Source organism: Eutrigla gurnardus (assembly GCF_963514095.1).
Source record: "Eutrigla gurnardus genome assembly, chromosome: 5".
In the NCBI taxonomy this organism is placed as follows: Eukaryota; Metazoa; Chordata; class Actinopteri; order Perciformes; family Triglidae; genus Eutrigla; species Eutrigla gurnardus.
The window spans coordinates 19,523,790-19,546,206 of NC_139919.1; the positions used below are offsets into that span (position 1 = coordinate 19,523,790).

General features: G+C 42.0%; 2 protein-coding genes across 4 annotated transcripts; one reads left to right on the top strand and one right to left on the bottom strand.

The window, feature by feature from the left end:
- The first annotated feature begins 459 nt into the window (after positions 1-459).
- On the top strand, positions 460-11,490 carry kcnk4a (potassium channel, subfamily K, member 4a). Of its 3 annotated transcripts, none has more exons than XM_084010392.1 (8): positions 460-637; positions 2,264-2,455; positions 3,047-4,346; positions 4,950-5,067; positions 5,785-5,945; positions 6,346-6,532; positions 7,547-7,680; positions 7,782-11,490. In XM_084010392.1, exons 3-8 carry the CDS (start codon positions 4,158-4,160, stop codon positions 8,877-8,879), a joined length of 1,887 nt encoding a protein of 628 aa, XP_083866518.1. In that variant the 5' UTR covers positions 460-637; positions 2,264-2,455; positions 3,047-4,157; the 3' UTR covers positions 8,880-11,490. The 3 variants fall into 3 exon arrangements, with proteins under 3 accessions (XP_083866518.1, XP_083866519.1, XP_083866517.1); XM_084010393.1 differs by having other exon boundaries at positions 4,023-4,346; positions 5,785-5,954; positions 6,448-6,532; XM_084010391.1 differs by having other exon boundaries at positions 4,023-4,346.
- A 4,374-nt stretch (positions 11,491-15,864) lies between these two features.
- Positions 15,865-21,984, bottom strand: tgfb5 (transforming growth factor, beta 5). Its single transcript, XM_084010220.1, has 7 exons — positions 21,486-21,984; positions 20,291-20,454; positions 19,630-19,762; positions 19,364-19,474; positions 17,775-17,955; positions 17,237-17,390; positions 15,865-16,233 (listed from the first exon to the last, which is right to left on the bottom strand). The coding sequence occupies exons 1-7, from the start codon at positions 21,844-21,846 to the stop codon at positions 16,075-16,077; spliced, it is 1,263 nt and encodes a 420-aa protein (XP_083866346.1). The 5' UTR covers positions 21,847-21,984; the 3' UTR covers positions 15,865-16,074.
- Between the last annotated feature and the right edge of the window lie 433 nt (positions 21,985-22,417).

Genomic DNA, 22,417 nt, shown 5'->3' on the forward strand with positions numbered 1-22,417 from the left:
AATTACCAAAGTCCTCTCCCTTCGCCTCATGGTCATGACTCATTGTGTGAGAAGGTGCTGGAAGCTTTAAAGGAGCAGACTTGGAAATCAAAGAGTTCAGGAGATAATAGAAGAGTAGGCCTTTTCCACCTTCAGTCTGTTTTATTTCATGATGCAAATCCAAGTGCAAGAAAAATTGTATGGACCATAATTCTGACTTTGCAGAAACAAGTGTCTCTTTTTACTTCCCAAAAAGACAGAGGTTGGAAAAGCAAGGATTTAGAGAGCGAAGCCCCCCCACGTCCAGCTCAGGAAACTCCGAGGCCCTCTGCTCTTCCTCTGCAGTGACGGCACTTAATCACACATGCAGCCCTGTTAATGGACTTCACATGCCTTGTCCCTTTCTTCTCCTCCTCTTCCTCCTCCTCCTCCGCCTACGATCTCTGCTCTCCTCTCTTAAGAGTGATGTAGGGTCTCCAGAATGGGGAAACACCTTCCAAGGAGAAAACACACACATGCACTTTCATAACACACTCACACACCGTACACACACTCATACACGCACATTCACACGGCTCCTTGCCGAGTGCTGAATGGTGAGAGAACGGCACATCCTGCATCAGACAAAGTTGGATAGCAACATTTCTCCAAACTGAAGGTAAGACATGCACAAATACATTGTTTAGGGGAGGTACTGAGGGTTATAACATCAGTATTTTTGAGAAGAGACTGTTTTCTTTTATTGTTTCTCACTTAAGAAGCATAAACGTGTATATTTGTATTATGCATGCTGCTTAGTTTTAGATCCAGTTTCATGTGCGGATTTAAACTTCAAAATTCCTTTTTTTTTCTTTTTAAATTAAGCTTTCTAACTATAGTAGCAGACTGTCGCATTGATTTAAAACAAGATGATCGATCCCCTGCTCTAACATTCCTCCCAATATAGATTTGTTGAACCGTGACACAGGCACAGTCATTTTATTGTAACATTTTGAAATGAGTTCAGCTTAAAACTACATTTTAAAATTTAGGCATCTCTGTTTTTGGGAGCGCAGCTTCTGAGTGTGATAACTGTTTGATTGGAAATATTCTTTTTGGGTTTTATAGCCTCCGTGAATATCAACTAGTTTATCGGTCTCTATGCAACTTCTGTGGCACAAACAGTCCTGTCGTCATGACCAACATTAATTCTCAGACCATGAAACCAGAGAACCAAAAGTTGTAACCTGTGATCTCTCTCTGACGTCAGTGTTGCTCCGGGGGGTAATTACATCTAAAGTAGCTTTATTTTGTCCCACCACTGTAAATTCTTGAGTAGATAATACGTCCTCATACACAGACGCTCATATTCATCTCTGGAGGTTTGTCGGCACAGATGAGGCGTGGGACTTTTCTCCGGCTGCAGGCAGGCAGTCACGTTCACAAACAGGCCTTTTTTTGTTCCACAGCTGTATGTGGAAATGTAAGAGTGGAAATGGCAAAATCAAAAATGTTCTCTCATCTGAGCTTATATAACATAATATTTGATGAAGGTCGAAATAGTATTAATAAAAGAAAAAAAGAGTATCCTTATCACTGTTTGGTCATATTTATCTCATATACCTGCATTAAATGTAAACCTAAGAACAGTAAGAATGTACATCTTCTAGCAGCCGTGTGCTTCTTTTCAAACAGCTTCCCGTATGATTTATTTCCTCACCTGCCTCTACTGTTTAACTTAAGATTAGACCACTGCCCGGCAGCCACAGCTCTGTTCCTTCTAAGCCTCCCTCACTCAAAATCTTAGCAAAATATTAAAATATGCCAGCACAGATTCCGACCGCGATGATAACTCATCATATCTGTTGGTGTTAAAGCCAGAGGGTCCACACAAACCAAAGCCAACAGTCCATTAGCTCAGAATGAAACAGTCAGCCAGACTCAACTGGGAACTGTCAGAAGGTCCATGTGGAGAGGACCAGGAGCGGCTGACCCCGAGCAAGAAGCTCCTAAATCCCAATCTTGTCTGTGTGCGTCTCAAAAGTAAACAGTTAAAAAAGATCAACTATAAACATGTTTTCTATTAATGTCTTAAGATGCATGTCTGGAGTTTTGGCAGAGTGTAATCGTTTGTGATACCGCTGGCAGGGCGGCCTGGAGTGTGTCGGTCCCTCACTGCTTATTATGACAGAGTCTCCACAATGTGAACATTGTGAATGTGAATGTGAACATTGTGAACAACACCACTCTGTGTTGAAACAAAGAGAGAAAAAGACGGAAATGTTCCAACTTTTGTTTTTTGTAGGCCTGTTTTGTCACGCGTAAGTCTTGAAAATGGCTTGAAGGAGAGGAAATAAACCCACAATCCTCCACTCCTGACCGCTGAAGACGGGATAACCAGAGGGGAGACACAGAGCAAAGAAGAGGCAAAGATGTATCCATCACCTGATTTGTGGAGCTTTAACATGGGATGATGTCCTGACTTCAGTAAACTAAGGTACTCTTTTTATCATTTATCATAAACATGATCTTAAAAGAAACCACAGAATGCAATAAGAATACTTCCTTTCATTTTTACAACATTGCTGCATTTGGGATCCCATTGGATTCACTTCTCATCACGCACTTTTTTTCCCCAGTTATTTTTTTTAGAACTTGTCTCTTCTTTGTTTGTTCGTGGTGTGATTAATGGCACAGCTGCAAGTTAAACAGGACGCAGCTACAGTAACGTCACACCGTGTGGCGCTGAGTAAAAACAAAGCTCTATCTGGATTTGATACCTGGCACCTTAAGAAGCGTTCGCCTGCTTTTACACATCCAGAGCAGTTCACTTTTCATGAATACTACTCAACTTCTGAAAACAGCCTGAAAATAACTTAATCCAATGATGATGTCAATGATGATGTAATTCGGGTCATATTTTAGGTGTAGGTTACTAAAATGGATTAAAGGTGGTGCACACAGAAATTATTCTTCACATAAGTATTTTTGCAGTGCCTATAAATAATAGGATATAAATGTAAAAACACATTTTCACAAATGTATTTCTGATGCAGACACAAATTTGTTTTGTTTTAAATAAACATAGAAATCCACAAATGAAACCTGATCATGACATTAGAGCGTACGGTCGTCAGGGGCGTGCTCATGTAATTGGCTGAAAAGGAAGGAGACATCTGATCGGCTACCAGCAGTAGGAAGTAACGAAGTACAAATACTTTACTGAAGTAGATTTTCAGGTATCTCTACTTCACTATTTATTTTTCGGACAACTTTTTACTTTTACCAAATGTCAGTATTTTCTTCTTTTCAAAACAGTCACGTTGCTTTAGTTTGAAGGCTTTATCGATTATTCTTTTCTTATTAATATGATGCAAACTTCAGTTAGCCTTACAAACAATACAGCCAGTAGAATGTTTTACTTTATACTTTGAGTACATTTTCGTTCTTCAAAGTGATATTTTTTCTTACATTTGAGATACATTGTGTTTAACATTTATATAGAATAATAACTATTTTATGTTCATTGAAAATATTTTTGTGGAAAGAGCCATTTAAATGCTAAAATGCATCTGTGAATCCCTCTGTGTGCATTCATTGATGATACTGATCTGACTTGGTGCTACTGCATTCGTGGAAAAGCTCTATGTAACGTTTGTGTCTCTCGAGGCAGCTCTGTGAAGTCTGGTAAATTTCCTCGAGTGATGTCACTTGAGTCAATGTCGTGGGTGTTTAAGACAAGAAGTTTAAAAATAAAAAAAATCTTGGGGTGTAGAGTTAGAAAGAAGTGAGCTGGCCAGGCGTCTGATCTCTGCTTGAGATTAGCAACTGCCGGCGTAACCGACCTGAATCTCGGACTGAAGTGTCGGCAGTTGTGTTGCATTATGGGTGCCGATTTTTGACGTGGAAGAATTAGCGGACTAGAAAAGACGATATCTCTGATTGTGCTCCTGTGAATGGCCCGTCTCTTTGGTTTGACGCACACACGTTTGAATAAAGGTTGTGAATGTGTGTCAGCAGAGCACTTGTGTTGCTTACTCACATTTCCCTGCTCACACATGCAGCACCTCTCTAAAGGAACTTCCTGTTTATGGCAAGCTGTGCACCGGTGTATCCTGAACTGAGAGCCCGACCAGATCCTGGCCTCTGAGATCTGATCCTCTAACCCTGGAGGGGCGGAGGGGAGCGGCGGGGAGAAAATGCGGTGTACCACCCTCTTGGCCCTGCTTATGGGGGTCATGCTGTACCTGGTGATGGGAGCGCTTGTTTTCGGTACCCTGGAGTTCCCTGAGGAGAGCAAGGCATACAAAGTCCTGCTCGGTACCAAGAACAGCTTCCTTGTTAATAACTCCTGTGTCAGCGAGGTGGAGTTTTACAACCTTGTGAAGGTATCATTGGACACACTAAGCACACTCTCATAACACAATCCCACTCACAATCACCGTCTAAATGTGGCCCAAACTATTTAACACAGAAATACAGTATATCTTTGGTTTTTTTCTGATTTAACTTGACATTAGAGACAACACACCTGTCCGTTTTCTGATAGATGTCTGTAAATCTAAGAAATCTGTGAAAAAAGGCACTCCAGATGGTTGTCTGTACATTCAACAGGAACTGCAAATAGGTAAATGGTTTAATGGTGTCTGAGAAGGGGGCCCATAGTGTGAGACTATGACGGCTCTACAGGTAAAAATATGATTTTTGGCTTGATTAGATACACAGCAATTTAAAGTGAGCTGATGCAGTCTATTTACATAGCACGATTATAAGTTAAACCAGCTTTATTTCTTATAATAAGTCTGACCTAAGGCACCATGGAAACGTCCCTCTAGACTCAGCTGGTTGTTAGATCATCCATTGTTCTGGTAGCCTTTACGTAATTAAAGAAGCTGGATCCCTCTTCTTCTATTACTGGAGTCGGTAGATAACATAATTCTCTGGAAAATGTATCCTTTCTGTCTGAGATGTAAATTACAAATCCCATGCAGAGAGTGGTATCTGCGGTGGAGGCCGGCCTGGATGTGAACAACCTTCCTGCCAACTTCTCCAGCCGCTGGGACCTGGCCTCAGCCTTCTTCTTCTGTGGCACCATCATTACCACCATAGGTACAGAATACTACAGTGTTTTATCTCACATTGCCTTAAGACATGCTATACTATGACTCTTTTTACATTTTATGACTATTACATTTGATATTACATATTATACACCGAGTTATTTTTATGACATACTACATACTTTTTATGTTAATATTTCATGACATTTTATGACATACAATGACTTGCTATTTGCCTTTTTTTTAAATGACAAAACACTACATGACCTTTTAATGACAAACTATATTATGACTTTTATATTACATCTTATTTTTTGGCTTTTTCTTATGACAAATTGTACCATGACTTTTTCTATAAACATTTTTTATGACATAATGTACTATGACTTTTTATATAACATTTTTTTGATACTGCTACTGCCTTGTGATTTATTTTATTGAAGTGAAACATGAATAGCAGAAAAAGTAAAAAAAAAAAAATTGGGTTCCACATATTGTAGGTCTTGAATAAAATGACAAAATTATCTGTTTGAAACAAAAAAAAATGTATATTCTTCTTTATTTCTGTTATATTCTTCTTAATTTCTGTATAGACGGCATCTAATATCCATGTTCAATGAACTCACCTCATGTTACCTCATGTTGGTCCAAAAGACATCTCAGATTTGACTCAGATTTGAGGTTCTGTTGCTAATGGAAGTGTCTCTTTTGAACTCGCATGCATATGAACTCGTAGCTGAAGGTCCTTGTGTTTACTTCCTACCAGGTTTTGGGAACTTGTCTCCTCGGACGTGGTACGGCCAGTTGTTCTGCGTGTGCTACGCCCTGGTGGGCATCCCCATGTTTGGCATACTGCTCGCTGGAGTGGGTGACCACATGGGCACAGTCCTGCGGAGAGCCGTGGCCAAGATTGAGACCCTCTTCCTGGTGAGAATGGTCTGTCCTGCCCAGGAACAAAAACCTCAACTGGCTTCACACCTTGTCTGAATCACAGTTTCGAACCTACCAGACCTCTTTCTATTTGGCAATAAATATGCTTTCAGCAATGTCTGCACACTGAGCAGACACCCAGGAGACTTGCTCAAGAGCACCATGGCAGAGGACATATTTAACTAACTCTCATCCACATTCTGAATATTTGAACAGCCAACATCAAGGTCAAAGCTGTAATTCTCTTCTGTTAGATGCCACCTGTGCCTGTAACTCGTCATCGGTCAACCCAAACCCTAAACCCTTAAAAATAAAGTACTTTGAAAAAGAAAAATATTTAGGTTTTCTTTATTATTCATTCTGCTTCTGTATTTGCTGTTATCTTTCTCTCTCTCAGAAGCGTAAGGTCAGGCCGACCACTGTGCGTGTGATCTCAGCGGTTCTCTCCATCCTGATTGGTTGTCTGATCTTCCTGGCCGTGCCAACGGTTGTGTTTCAGAAAGTGGAGGACTGGACATTTCTGGAGTCACTCTACTTTGTTGTCATCACTCTCACCACTGTTGGCTTTGGAGACTTCGTACCAGGTACTGATGCACGCGCACACACACACACACACACACACACACACACACACACACACACACACACACACACACACACACACACACACACACACACACACACACACTCATAGAATGCAGCCTGTGATTGCAAGTAAACTTTGAAATAAGCCTTCTTTGTTTGAAAGTTTTTATGACTCATCATGATCTCTTCTAACTTGCAGAAAGAGACAAACAGGCTTTGAAAAAAGCACAAACAGCTCTTTTTCTAATAAATCTGGCAAATCTGACACACTTATATGTCACCCAGCACCCCTTTTTTGTTTCAGTGCTATTGAATAGATGCATTTTGAAAACACAATTAGTTATTACTTATTTATTTAAATAGAAAAATTAATTCAAAGTTTTAAAAATTCTAGCACTGCCTGCTGTAACCCTCCAGTATCGCAGCTCCATTTACACTGAGCACATACAAACCCCATAGCTCAAGACTGTGTTATTTTCATTCAGGGGTGTTTCAGCACACCTTTGCTGCTTTTGTAAAGCATCTTTAAGCATCTGGAAAAAAAGCGTTCTATAAAACTGATTATTATAATTACAATGCATGATCAGAGATGAAACCATTAGTTGACAGAAAGATATTCAACTTTTCAGACCATATACCATGATGAATTGAGTATCTTTGGGATTCTTGTTGGTCAAACAAAACAGTCTGAAGATGTCACTTTGATCTCTGGGATACTGTCATGTACATTTAATCAAAATTCATCAGCAGATCAATTGATAACGAAAACAGTTGCTAGTTGCAACTCTATAAACAATAATGGGAGAGGCACTTGAAAAAGCTGCTTTTGTGCAACAATTTAAGCTAGCGAAGGGGTCTTGAGCGAAAGGGGGACACTGGTCTGTTGGATAGAGCAACTGCTGCAACACTACATGCTCCAGCTGACCTCTGATCAGTATGAGGTGGACACAGGAAGGGCAATACTGCATCTCTGTGGAGCAAGGCGTCACAGTGTCCACTTTCTCTGTGTCCAGGTGGTCGTGAGGGCGGCTGGTTCTTCAAGCCTCTGGTGTGGTTGTGGATAGTGTTTGGTCTCGCCTACTTTGCCTCCATCCTCACCATGATAGGCAAGTGGCTGAGGGTGCTGTCTCAGAGGACCCGCGCTGAGGTGAGAGATAAATGGTACTAGACGTCCAGGAATGTACACCAAGAGAGGAGGAGCGTCACTTAATCTTGTTTCGAGGTTCATCTTTTGTCTCTCTCTCTCAGATGGAGGAGTTGAGGGCCCACGCTACAGACTGGACCCAGAACATCCAGAACATGTCCATGGACTTCCGCATCCCAAATCCTCTGGAGTTCAACGACCCTTTCCTCCTGCAGCGCCGGCGTTGGAAACGCAGTGAGCGTCGCCGCATCCGTCGGGGAGCCGAGGGCACTTTGGGATACCTGGCTCGAGGAGGACCTGAGAACGGACACCTGCCGAACCGCTGGCCCGGCCTCTCCAGCTCCCTGAGTCAGCTGGAGGCCCAATCGTCTCTTGAGAGGGCGTTGGTCGCCAGGTCCCGGCCACGGGTCAGTGCTGCTGGAGGTGGAACAGTCCCGAGAGGGGGGGCCGCATTGAGGGTTGACACTGCTATTGGTCTGCAGGTGGATGGCAGGTTGTTCCCTCCCCAGCTGGGCCGCTCATTCTCCCTCCCTGTTGCCCACTCCACCTTAGAACTAGACTCAGCAGGTGCAAACATGCAGGGATCCCTCTCTGGATCCGAGTCTCCTTTTGACTCCAGATCAGATGTGTCCTCGATCTCCTCGTCCTTCTTGGCGCTCCACAATTTCCAGGCCTGCTGTGCAGTCAACAGCATGGAGGAGGGAGGAGTGAGAGCCGCAGACATGAATACAGCAACAAAGAAACACCAACTGATTTCAGCAGAGAAATATGTAACTGTAGCCAAGAATAAACATGGATGTGCACCTGGTCCCGGTCAGCAGCCTTGCTACTACCCTCTTTCTCATTCTCCTTCTCCCAACCCAATCCACCTCCCGTCCCCTCCCCTCCATGCTGCCTCCTTACCCACTTGCCAGCTGCTGGATTTCTTTGGAGAGAACCTGGCGTACATCGATGAATCATCAGACACTCTGAGCGACCGCGGCCAGCCAGGAGCAAGCGAGGAGAGGAGGAGACGACCACGAAAGCCCAAAAGGAGGAGCATTAGGAGGCAGCTGTCAGACAAGTGGAGCCCCCTGCAGGTGAGGAGGCCCAACCGGGAGATGCAGCCACCGTCGAATCCCCCCACACCGCCTCCAGAATCCTCTCTTCCAGACCGATCAGAGAACCAGCCAGGTTCACCGCCGACACTCTCAACACTGTGACGACTCGAGACGTGTCAGAACATAACAGTCACAAGAGCTGTTGGTTCACACCTTTATGACTTGACACTCTGACCACTTAGAACATACAGTGGATTATACCACATGCAAATCAGAATATGTTCAAGTTTAGCCACAGATGATCTGAAGATGTCAAAACTGTATGATGTGGATTTCTTCCCCGTTGTCGAAGCATCTTGGAAGCAGGTGAAGTGCAGAAACTCCCGTTCTGTGAAGATTTGTTCGAGACAGGAAATCCTTCGTGTGGGCTCTACAGTAGATTGACAAGTGCTTCCCTTCAGACATGACATGATATATGAAGCTGTCACCCTCCAGACTGAATATCTGCATCATTCACTGGGCTGTCACTGATCGTTGCTTATGAGAACAATAAACAAGACTTAGAGTCTACAGCCAGCTAAGTGGCTCTGTACTGAGGGGATCATTTGATTGTAACTGTGACATATTTGTTCCTACAAATCATCTGAGCTTCATTGTGCCACGTACACTCAATGTCCTTATTAATCAAGCGAGTCCAAGAGAGCTTTCAAAAACGTCCACATGCTTCCAGTCTTAAAAGGCACTAAGGCGATGCTTAACACGATCGATTTTTGGCAGACGTGTTCCCCATTAATGCTCAGATTTGAGTTGGCTTTTTGAGGTGAACTCTTGGCTACTGACTAATAGCTAATAGTACCCTTTTACAGAACAACAAAAAGGAAGAACAGGGGCCGAAAGCAAGGGGAGTTATTTACCGAGCGAATGCATTTAGTCTCTTAGTGTGACATCATCTTCAAGTCAAATGAATCACAAGACACAATGCGTCAGGACCTGGGTGGCTTACCACCTCAACTAAATCATTCCTGGTGGAAAAACCTGCAGTGGGAGGAGAACCTGAACCCCCAAAACAACAGAACAGTATCAGAGCACAGCAGGGTTGTTGTTCAGACCAATGTCCCTCCTCTGAGTGGTAATGTGACTATTGAAAATGGAAACAAGATTCCAGCTGTTCAAGCAGGTGGCTAACGATGCTGGTTGATGAACCTGTTCCTAAATGTTTTTAAGGGGTAAAAAGGGAACGTGTCAGACCAAGTAACTGTCCACAGCATTAACACATCTGTGCTTCTTATGCCATGATACGCATCTTTGTGTGCTCACCTTGGATATAAGGGTTTAGGGCTATTTAAGGGTACTAAGGGTACTTTTAAGGTTTGCGGTGTTTACCAATTATAAATCAAGTTTCCTTAAATCACTGTTGGTTCTGTTTGTTCGTGTTTTATTATGTTGAAAGATTTGAATCCTCTGCTGCATAAATAACTGTGTACACAGTACACACCTTTCCAGTACTGTACCATTTGTCCTCACCCTGTTCGATGCCTCATAATGTCTTAAAGTGACGATAACCAGACTTCTCTAAACACACACCGCTATTTGACATCAAGCTAAGCTCATCTGTGCAGATGCCTTTGTGATTATTTTTGTATCATTGTGTCGACTTTCAGCAAAATGTCGAGAAACACATTAATGTGCCAGTGATGGAGAAGACTGCAAGCTGGTAAACATAGTTGTAAAGAATATAGATTTCAGACTTTTAAAAAAGAAAATCAGCTTGAAAATGTTTTTGAAGAAGAAAATGATTTATACACAAAATAGGTTTTTGGTGAAGAACAGAAACTTTGTTTACAAGACAAACTCCACAGGTCACCTTTAAACCGCCTGCAGTGCCTTGATGCTGAGTGATATAAAACAAAGCCTGTGCACTTGTTTGATACTGCTCACTAACTCTTTTTGAATGTGTTCACCCTGGAAAAAGAGACAAAATTAAATCAATTAGTTAATCTACACGTTGCATACGATGGCGTATTAGGGCCACTGTAGGGGGGGAACGGAGCCGAGAGAGGTGGGCAATATTCTGAGAAAAAAGTGGCAAATTTGCTAGTTTAAAGGGGCAAATTTGCTCGTTTTAAATTTGCAAATTTGCTAGCTTATTACGATGCTAACAACCGGCATTTATGCTAGCTAACTTCCCATGAATGTTGCATTTATCTTTCTAATTAATCCATCCCAACATGTGAGAACGCTTTGCTAAGGTCCTTAGGGTGATGGCTGTTGTTAGCATCGTAATAAACTAATTTGCTAGTTTTAAAGTCACAAATTTGCCACTACAGTGGCCCTAATACACCGTCGTACGTTGCCGCCAGAATGCAATGAGTTAAAAAATATGCAGTATAAAATTGTTGTTCCCAAACCCCTGTCCACTGGAGAGTGGGAGATGTTAAATGACATGAAACCTGAACTCTGAAAGTCCTCAATGAACTCGGTTCTTGGTCGATGTGGGATAAATATTTAGGTCCTGCTTACTTAGAACCAGGAACTACTACAAGAGGCTTTTGTGGCATTCTGCCCTCAAACAGGGCCAAAATAAGTAACTGACTGAATCCACACTCAAATTCAGGCTCCCACATATTTTGTCATTTGTTGACAGAGGGCTGGGAGGAGAAATATAGTCACATGGCAACATAGTGGTGTACTGACCACGATCCATTGGCAATCATTTGTACGAGTCTGACTCCTCATCAACGAAGGATGTTGTTACTGTCCAAATGTATTTGAATTCTTCTATATATTCAATAAAAAAAAAGAAAAAAGTGGATATTTGAATTGAGCTCACTGATGATTCAAGTGTAATATAATATGTGTCTGTTATGCAGTATATGTGGTGTAAAGCTGTAAAATTAAATTCCAGACTTGTTTGTAAAGTGTAAGGTCAAGTAGTATACCATAAAGACGACATGGTATAGTATGCCATAAAATAAACACAGTATAGAAAGTCATAAAACGTCATAGTATAGTATACCGTACACAAATTATAGAATAATATGCTAAGTGTCACCAAAGCCATTGTTTAGTATGTCATAAAAAGAATCATAGATCAGTCAGTCATCAAAAGGTCATATAAATATATCATAAAAGCCATTGTTACATATTTCATAAAAAAAAACTTCATGGTAAATCACATGATATTTAGAGTCATCATAAAAAAAGCCCATAGTATAGTCAGTCATAAATGCATAATCTAAAAAATGTGATAAAAAGTGTGGCATAAAAACTCATACTATATACTATACTGTGACTCATAAAAAGTCACAGTATAGTAACATAATTTATTATGAGTTACTATACTGTGACTCATAAAAAGTCACAGTATAGTAACTCATAATAAATTATGTCATCTAGAAAAGTAGAGCCATAGTATAGTAACTAAAAACAAATGTCATAGTATAGTCAAAAAAATAAAACTATAGTATGTCGAAAAAAGTCATGGTATAATGTTAAAATGTGTTGGGGGGAAAAAAGTAATAATCAAAAGTAATAAAGAAAGTCATATGTAAAAATAAAAAGAAATAAAAAAGTAATTATATAGTATGCAATAAAAAGTCATAGGAAAAAGTAATCTTATAGTATTTTGAAAAAGTCATAAAAAAAAGTAATTGTATTTTATGTCGAAAAAAGTATTTGTATTATTATTATGTTGGAAAAAGTAATCTTATAGTATTTTGAAAAAGTCATAAAAAAAGTATTTGTATTATTATTATGTTGGAAAAAGTAAAAAAGTCATAGTATAATATGCCATAAAAAGTCTCTCTTCACATATTGTAAATAAGTGATAAAATACCGGTAGAAGACTTCCAGTGGGTCATGTGATGATTGAGAGGAATTCATTTGTGGATGAATCTATACATTTGTTTTTTAACAACACTTTGTTTGATATGATCATCTTTGCAGTAAGTTCAGGTCAACAAACACGATTTATGTTCTCCCTGAATAGAATCAGGCTGCTATGGATCCAAAAAGAAAGCAGAAATGTCGCCCCTGTGCGTTTAAAAAGAGGCAGGCCCATGTGGGTTTGGATTCCCAGCGTTTGGTCGGGCCTCAAGCTCTTTAAGTTTGACTGCTGGGGAGAATATGGCTTCAATAATGCTGGAGGCCACAGATCTACTATCTGCTCTCTACTCCTGTTTCTCATTACTGCTCTGCTGCTTGTATAACTTTTTTATTTTATGTTTATGGTGTCCCTTTTCCCACCAGAGCTGTATTTTAATTTGATTGCCAGAAATAAACAGGAACAATTTTAATCTAGCTGTGTGACGAATAACGTCTCGTCCAGACCTGCAATGTGAGCTATGTCTGACACAACCACAAGGTGCATGTGAGAAAGAGAGAATTGCCTTCTGTCATCCTCAACAACATTTTATAACCGTTATCGAGGGCTTTCTTACATTTTTTGGTCAGTGTGGGAGGAAGCAGAGCCATGAATCATGACAGATTAGTCTATATGGAGGCTTTACCGGCCGGATGAAGGGAGCAGGGGCGTGCTTCTGATGTCCGGAGGGTCTGTGCGTACACTCCCTCTCAAGGTCAAAGGCACCCACATGGTGTGTGTTTGCACAAGTGTGCGGGGGTCAATAGACTTCCCTCTCAAGGACAGTGAGACCTAGTGTGAGACAGAGCAAGGCGCTCCACCGTGGGATAAGTACAGGTTGGATATAGCAAGGGGTAGTTAAGTGGAAAAGACTAACAGATGCTGGAGCTAGTTTACTCATGGGGGGGGAGGGAGCCTCACCACAGCTCCAGCACTAGCACCCCGACAAACACACGAATGAGGCTACATTCTCACTGTGGCTTCGAAGAAAACCCCAACTATTTTACTGCAAAGGCTGGAGAACAGTTTGTATCTCTTTAAGCTATTTAAACAGCAGAAGTCAATTGTGGAAAAAAAAAAAAACTTCAGTAAAAATGGACGTATCTTTGCTCAAATTTTATGAACATTGAAGAATCAGACTGAGTGGTCTGGCCAAAATCTACTACCCTGATTATCGATCATAATGATGTATGTCACGTTACAGCGTGTTTTCTTGTAAATCAATAAAGTCTGTAAATAAAGTTAAGCCTTTTTTTTGTATACACAAGTACTGAGTATTTTCAAATTGTATAGTCCATGGTTACATTTCTCATGTGGTATTCTTGCTTTTGGAGTCTGAGACGATTTGTGCCTTGTCATGCCCTCTCAGTGAACAGCTGTTTGCTCCAGTTCAGCTTCCACATGCAAGGATTGTAAGCATTGTCCATCCATGTTGTTGTTTTTTTGTTCTTTTAACAAATTTACAAGAAAAACATCAATATATCATCATATTGCCCAGCCCTTCAGATCAGTATTTAGAGCTATCCACTACAGCAAAATGATGGGTGAAAATCTCAGAAACAAAGTTAGAGATAATTGAAACTGGTGTTCCAAATGTAAACCTGTACCGTCTGATCGTTACGTCATCTGGGAAAGTCCCTGTGTTTCTATGTTAAGCAACATTGAGGAAGAATTGAAAAGAGTTGAAAAAAACACTTCAGGAACCTGCAGGTCCTCGAACTTAGCAACTCTCTATAGCATGTTGTTTTTCAAAATAGTCATCATGGCGTCTAGGCATCATCACTTCCCATGTGATTACATAAGGATGGGAAGTGATGATGACTATCTTAACCCCCCGGAGGCTGCAGGTGGATGCTGGGGAGGTGGAGGGTTAGCAGCAAGTAGACAGCAATACTGACGTGGCAGCGGAGGCACTGACAGCCGAAAGGGGGAGATGGGAAGTGTCGTAGCTTAAATAGACCGCCAAATAGGGAGGATGTGAAGGAAGAATATTATTGGAGTATGAGGTATGTCACATGAGTATGACGGAGCAGCTGGAGTTGTCTGCCTGAACTAGCTCACAGGCTTCGCTCCATTAAATGAATGAAAACCACCGGCTCTGTTAAAACCATCCATGACCGGATATTGTTGTGACTGCACGTCTTCCTTCCTATTCAACTAAAACTTTTCAAAACACACACCCACACACACACACACACACACACACACACACACAAAAAATCATACATAAATCCACGCCTCACTTTCAGCAGGGTCACAGAGAGAACACAGCCTGTTACAAGCATAATAAAATTCACAATAAAAGCCAGAGAATCATTTCTGTGCCATCGTGCATCACCTCACCAGCCACACACACACATGTGCGCACACACAACACACACACGAACACACACACACACACACACACACACACACACACACACACACACACACACACACACAGAAACCACTGGCATACCAGAGAACCTATATTTAAAATATGCCCTAGGGATGTTTTTTATTTTCAGCATTTAGACATTCTATCAAAAGTGGTCAATGCGGACACTTGGGTGTATAGAGAGACTGTGTGTGTGTGTGTGTGTGTATCAATGAGACTGGTGGTAAAACATTGGTATGACGAAACACATAGGAATAGCTCTAAGTCAACAGTTTTTTTTTTTTTTACAATAATAAATGCACATTCAGGAAGTGAGAATAGAGAGTGTGATTACTGAATATTTGAGCGAGACCCAAATAGGTACAAATTTGCTAAGGCTGCAAAATACCACCTTCCAAACTTGTAGCCGTTCCAAATACAGCCCTATCATCCCACGTCTCATTTTCAAAGCCTCTCTTTTCTCCCTCTCTCCTCCCACCACAAATCCCAGAACCTCCAGCAGCAGAGAGAGAGAGAGAGGGAGAGAGGGAGAGAGACAGAGGAGATGAGGGGAGCATTTAAATGTAGCGTTCCGTGAGTGGTCGGGTCGGTGTCTGGAAATCTTTCACATCCTGTTTACGCCGGGCAGATTTCAGCTCGGGGAACCGCAGAAAGCTGGCAGGGCCTCTGCCTGGACACAGCTCCTCTCTCTCTCTTTTCTATCTGCTCCCTGCCTCCCTCCACTAAAGGTCTCCGTCTGCAAACCTTTCCAGGCCGCGATCCTTCCAATCAACACCTCCGAACCTAAAGCAAACACGCCGCCCACGGCCGCAGGAGTACGCCTGAGGTGGAAACGAAATCCTGATAAAAAAGAAATCTTTTCATGCAGGCCAAATGTGGCCAAATCACACAACAACCCCTTTAATATCCAAGTACAAGTTTAATACAGCTATGTTGTCATATTTACAGTGTCCTATAGCAAACAGACAGTTCCAGAGAATGAAGACGTTTTCATGTAAAGAATGGGAGATTTGAGTAAAAATATAACATCTCAAAAGTCTGCTAAAGGTGGTCACAGCAAAGATTAATGAAGAAAGGGTCCGTCTGCCCCCTCTGAGAGAAGAAGTTTGTAGTTTTGGTCAGCGGCACTTGCAGGACTTGACGACCATATTGGAGAGTTGCTCAACACGTGGCGTGCGGCCGATGAAGTACATAATGGTGAGGGGCTCCAGGTCCTGAGGAACGCAGCAGGGCGAGGCGGAGGCCTCGGGGTTCAGCTTGTTGTACAGGGGCAGGATCTAACCGGAGCAGACACATAGGGAGACTTGAGACACTTTCAGTATTTTTTGTTTTGTCTTTGCTCTGGTGTGAAGTGTGCAGAGCTCAGTTGGGGTCATTGACATTTTACACCATGATTTAGCAAATGCTTATTTTGCCAGGCCAATGTTCTCCAGTAATTTCCCGCCTCTATTATGCCAAACTAAGCTATCCTGTTAGCTGTTAGCTTTTGCATTGTAAATAATACCTAAATTCTAAACTCTGATAGCTGTGTATTAAGTCTTGAATTTTTAATGGAGAAAGGTTCTTGAGGGTCTGTGAATGTGTTTCCTTATTTGTCTTTCAAATGCAAAATGTCTCATTGCAGCAAACCAAGTGTCGTATAAATGTGAAAATCCGACAAATCAAATAAATAAAGGATAGGAAGAGAGGATAAAGTAAATCAGAAGGTTTTGTCGGAGCCAGTATGTCTGTAGGACAAGTCACAAGCTATGGGACAAACAGGTTGTTTTGGGTGTACTGTATGTTGTATAGCTGGCTTCTGCAAGGTGACAGCCCCTTTATGACACTGAGGTTAACCAAACTTAGCTAACTGTGGTATTTAGCCGCCACAAGCGATGCACTTAAAGCTCATTTAAAGGCAAATGTCACATGCATTTCAAAGTTTCTGTACATTGAAGTCTGTCTGGAGGTTGATTTGATTCAGAGGTCAAAACCAGAGTGTTTGAGTGAGACTCTACAGAGTTGCTTTTGTTTTTTACTGGAGCATATGTTCATAACATTTTGCTGTGTCACCTTTTCCAGTCAAATTTGTCAAAATTGTTTGTCAAGATCATAACAGTAATTTGCAGACATATTTTAGTTTTGCATTTGATCTTGATATCAAAGAATGGTTAAATGGGACAAAACATCTGATGCCACTTTTTTGTGCTCCGTACTTTTCCACACTCTCCATACGCTCCAGGCACATTTTAGATGGTACCAATAAAGTTGCAACTCCTCAGCAGAAATATAACAACTCACCATGTTATAGTGGTTGTTGGCACTCCAGATGTAAGGACAGTTGCCGGCACAGAAGTTGGCTTTGTAACCTTTGGGCTCATGGATCCACTTCCAGTTGAGGTCCCGCCTGAAGTCGATGTAGAGCGAGCGCAGACAGCAACCTTGGTTTGAGCCACTAAGACACACAGAGAAGAGACACAACATCAACACGGAAATATTTCAAATCCCGTTCTGCTTTTAATGGTCTGGGGTCATGGGAAAATGACAATGGGTCACGATTGAAGAGCCAGCCATCTCAAGGTAATAACTATGCAGGCTGCCAGAGTTCCCCCCCGCAGCGCGAGGTAGTCTAAATAAAGAGCGCTGCACGCCTGTTGGCCTGCAGTCTAAACACAGACACAATACTCTTCGTTTTGCCACACAATAGTCTGCAATGTTTCGGGGCAGAAAAAAAATCCACCGCCCACCACAACTAGATTTCAGAATTATGAAACTACATGTCAGTGATGTTGGCGAGTCACACATGACCACACGGACACGTGGCTGGTCGGCGGCCTACCGGGAGCAGGTTGTGGTGTCTGCGGCGGCCGCCCTCTTCTTGCGGTTCTTCTTGGCTGGATTTTCCAATCGGTCGCTGGGCAGCACGGTGAGGATGAGGTGCGGCGTCTTGGTGCTGAAATCTGCCTGGCCTTTAACCGGACCCGTCTTCCTCATCTGACGAAGCTGCTCATCATCCACCCCTACGTAGGGCAGTGCAACAGTTAACACAGTGGTTCCCAACCTGGGGGGTCTGGTCACCCAAGTTGATTTTTTTTTTAAATACTGGATAGTGTTCCCTCCACTCATTAAAGGTTGAGTAGGTGTTATATTACTTGAAATCCTCATAACATACTGATAGCAAATGAAATGCTCTGACATAAAAAACACTTTTAAATGTAAACTGTTGCCGTGGCAGGACTGTGAAAACACCGTCCAATCAAAACAGTCGGGCCTGAGAAAATAATTGGACGTCCTGCCTGTCTGTCAACGCTTACTTCCTGATTGCATTCTGCCGATCTCGAGCACTCGTTTGGCGTTCTGGTGGAGCGGCTTTGAACAGAGGTCTGATCGAAGGGGGCGGGACTTTTTCGGTTCGGCAAAGCATTCAAAGTCTCTGTGGTTTTTCCAAATTACTTACTCTGCCTTTAATGGAACTGCCCACAAGGATAAATGGAGTGGTTTGTCGGTAGACGTTGCTTCGTTTTGAAGGGACTCGAGCCAAAAAAGGTTGAGTTATTTACACCTTTAAATTCCTACAGTTTAGATGCTGGAAAAATATGGTAGTTAATATACAGTAGTTCACTATGGTTTTACCGTGAAGGCAGAAGGACATATTTTGAAGTTATAAAATATATTTGATCTAGTTGTTTCCTAAACCAAGAATGACAGCCTGTCTTGTTTGTATCTGAGTTTGTTTTTTTAGCTCAAAACAAGCCGCTGCTTGTATTGGTTTCGAAGGTTGATATTTTTTTCCAAGTGCTAAAAAAAAAAAAAAAAAACTGACTTGGCTCACCTGTGTATAAATCTTGGGGAAAATGCTAGAATTTGGGGCCCAAATGAAGCAACACAGTCTGACATGAACAGTTTCACAGTGTGTGTAGCAGAACAGTCTCTCCATTATTCCTGCGCGATCGTGTGTGTAAGACATTCATGATTCATTCTGGAGGCGCCTTACAGAGTCTCCACTTTATGATCACATTTTGTGACCTGTAAAATTTTTTGCTATGCTGATAAATCTCACACAAATACTTTTAATGCCCTTACAAAGCCAATTTAGCACCATCCTGCTCAATTTCTCATCCATTTCGCTGCTCATATAAAACTGAGGCTAGGTTTAACTTCACTGTTTTTAGTTCATCAACTCTTCGACACACAGCCTCTCATGTTTTTTTAAATGTATTTGTGTATTTTCACACGTGGCACAAACACAACTAATGGTGCATCAACAAACAACCTACAACCAACATATACAGAAACTCCAGGGAAGTCAAAATGCATCATTTTCGTGCTGAATCGAAACTCTTTATCTTTCTTGATCCTCTCTGTGAATTAATGAGTACCAAGACTGATATGCATTAGGGAAAAAAAAGAAAAAGAAGTGTAACAAACCTGCAAAGAGAGCCTCCAGCTCCTCACTCTTGTTGGGAACAATGTTGTTGGTGGACGGGATGAAGGTGCAGCAAGGACAGTGGACGCCCATCTTCAGGCCAATATTATTCTCTGATCAGTAGGAAGGATATAAATTGAGTTCAGCTGAGGGAGATGAATGCCACAAACATTGTTATCCACTTGTTGTGTGTGTGTGTGTGTGTGTGTGTGTGTGTGTGTGTGTGTGTGTGTGTGTGTGTGTGTGTGGAGGAAGTGCTGAAGCAAACCTGGATCTGACACCCAGTCTTTAATGGTTTCGGTGACATCCACGGAAATCCAGGCTCCCTTCGCTTTCGGCTGAACAGTGCGGGAGTCAATATAACGTTGAGTGGAGGTGCTCTCTTCATCTGGGTTCAGCAGCTGATTAACACACACACACACACACAGTAAATATGAATTATATATAAAGTAAATTTTTACACATGACTGGCACGGAGCCTAACGCTGTATCAGATAAAACCAATACCAACCTGCACATCTGTCATCCGGCATTTAATTATGTTCACTCACTTTCCCTGGGGCTAACATATTTCTGTGAGAGGTTAATTTGTGAAGATTTATTGTTGGCCCAATCCTCAAATTCCCAGAGGGAAAATCTACATAAAAATACTCATTTAAGCAGTATTCCTGGTCACACACAAGGGAAGAAACAACTCCTGGCTCTGCTTCTTTCATATTTAAAGGGACTTTAAGTGATTTTAAAGAAGTATGGACTCAGTGTCACCTTCATAGTTGTGGAAAGTTTGTGTTATTTTGGTTGTAAAAGCTTAAAAAGACAGCAATACCATGGTCTATCTCTAATCTATGTAATTACATGCTAATTTGGTGGTTCTGCTCCATTCAAAATGATGAACAGAGGAAACTTTGAGCCGTCACACTGCTGTTTACCTGATAGATCTCCACTCTCTGCTCTGAGGCCCGTGCCAGCGGGTTGGGAGCTCTGAAGATCCTGAACTCGGCCTTAACCAGGGTGCTGTTGGTGAGGTCCACGCTGCTGACATCGAAGTGGACGACTCTGTAATGGGGGTTGGGGACTCCTGGCTGTAGCACATCTAGATAGAAGAAAAAAACAACAACCATAGATTAATGATCTAACAACTTCTCATGCCTTCTCTGTCAATGTCGTATTTATAGAATTTGTTCAAAGTGCTGTCGGGCTGATGCATTGTCTCGGACATAATTGCTGCTGATGAGTGTTTGGGAACTAAATGATAGGTTTGGATGTAGTGAGTAAATGCGCCTGGTCTTATGTTTAATATGGGTAATTGCTGCGTTCATGGATTTTTACCATATGAAACATCACATCCCAACTACAGTTATGTAATTATGTATCACGTAGTATCCAGTAGCATTAATCTTAAAATTTCCTAAATGAGGTAGTTTGGTGTGTGTTCGTGAGAGCTGCGTGCCACTGACCACAGCTGGCCTATAAAACTAAAGGCATTTAGTGGTTTGATGAAGGGTACAGCTGTTGAAGGAAGGGGGCAGGATAACACCTGATAACTTGATCTTCTCCTACAGTCTTCTTTAATACTATTGCCACCATGCACATACAACATTTTCCATAGCACAACTTTACAAAATATGTGTTTAGCAACAGACTGAAATAAGCAGTGATATGATAAAGTAAGTCCAGATACATTAAAGGTGCATCAGTCTTCTGTGTTTAACTTTTAAGTCAATGTTGACGCTGATACTCATGTAGAAGACTATTACTTGAGTAACATTTTGAAAGCAGCAAGTTCACTTGTTAAAGAGTACTTATTTGAACATACTGAATCTACTTTGACCTATTTGGGCCACTTAAACTCCTTCACAAGAACCTATTTATGAAGCAAAAAACCCTCTTTAGTTGTGTTTTAAGCAGATTATAACCAGTGATTAAGCTCCACAGATAGACTTTGTTTATTTAAATGAGTCACAAGCCAAAAGAACCATTATATTATGCAATGTGTCTGTGAAGGTTCTCAGTCAAACGGGTCGTTCAAAGCTTTATAAGCAGGACTTATTTTATAATTTCTCATGGTTTCTGTTTGGACTCATAACAGAGAAGACCACACATGTTTATCACACATGGACTCACTTGTGTCGGAGCGAGGCGGCAGCATGTCAATCCTCTGCACCTCTTTGGCGTAATAGTCCTCTTCGCTGCTCTCGCGCTCGCACGCGGACTCGGCCAGACGCGCGCGCTCCTTCAGCAGCTCCCGCGTGCTGTTGTAGAGCAGCATGACCTCCGGAGGCACGGAGCCAGGCGGCGGGGCCTCGTCCTTGTCCGGTGGGCTGCGGATACGCAGCTTGCTGAGGATCTGTCCGCGGACCGCCTCGATGCGTCGGGACTTCTGCGCGTCCAGGTTGATGGAGTGGCACGTGTTGAAGCCCTCCACCAGCAGCACACCGGAGAACCGGAGCAGCAGCAGCGGCAGCACGAGGCGAGGGAGCCACATTGTTCGGCGAGGAGACGGAGGGACGGAGGAAAGTGTCTCAACGGCCGTGGAGGAGATCCAGCTGAAACAATCAGGGTCACTGTGGGCTGAGACGGTCACCAAAGCGGAATCTCAAAAACCAAGAATGAAGAAATATGTCGCTAAAGTGTTTGGCACTTGAAACTGAGGGTTAAACCAAAACTCATGGAATAAAATAAAGCAAAAAAAAAAAAAAAAAAATCCAATATCCAGTACTAACAGTCTATTTTGGTCAAAACCACTTTCTGTGGAAAGGAAAACCACATCTGCTGACTTAACAATTATTCTGCTAAGGTAATTTTATAACATTGTGCATACATGCGCCTGCATATTTAGCACCAGACACATAAAGACGCATCGCGATGTATCCTTTAGTCGAACTTTAAATCATTACATTTAAAAAGGAGGAATCCATAGATCCGTAGAACTGATTCTCCACGCCAAGTGACATCACACTACAACCAAACTCCACAGTAAAAAAAACTCACATTTAGAGATGTGGAAATGTGGTTGATGCTTTAATTCCAATCTGGCGTGCCCGAGCGTCGGTGTT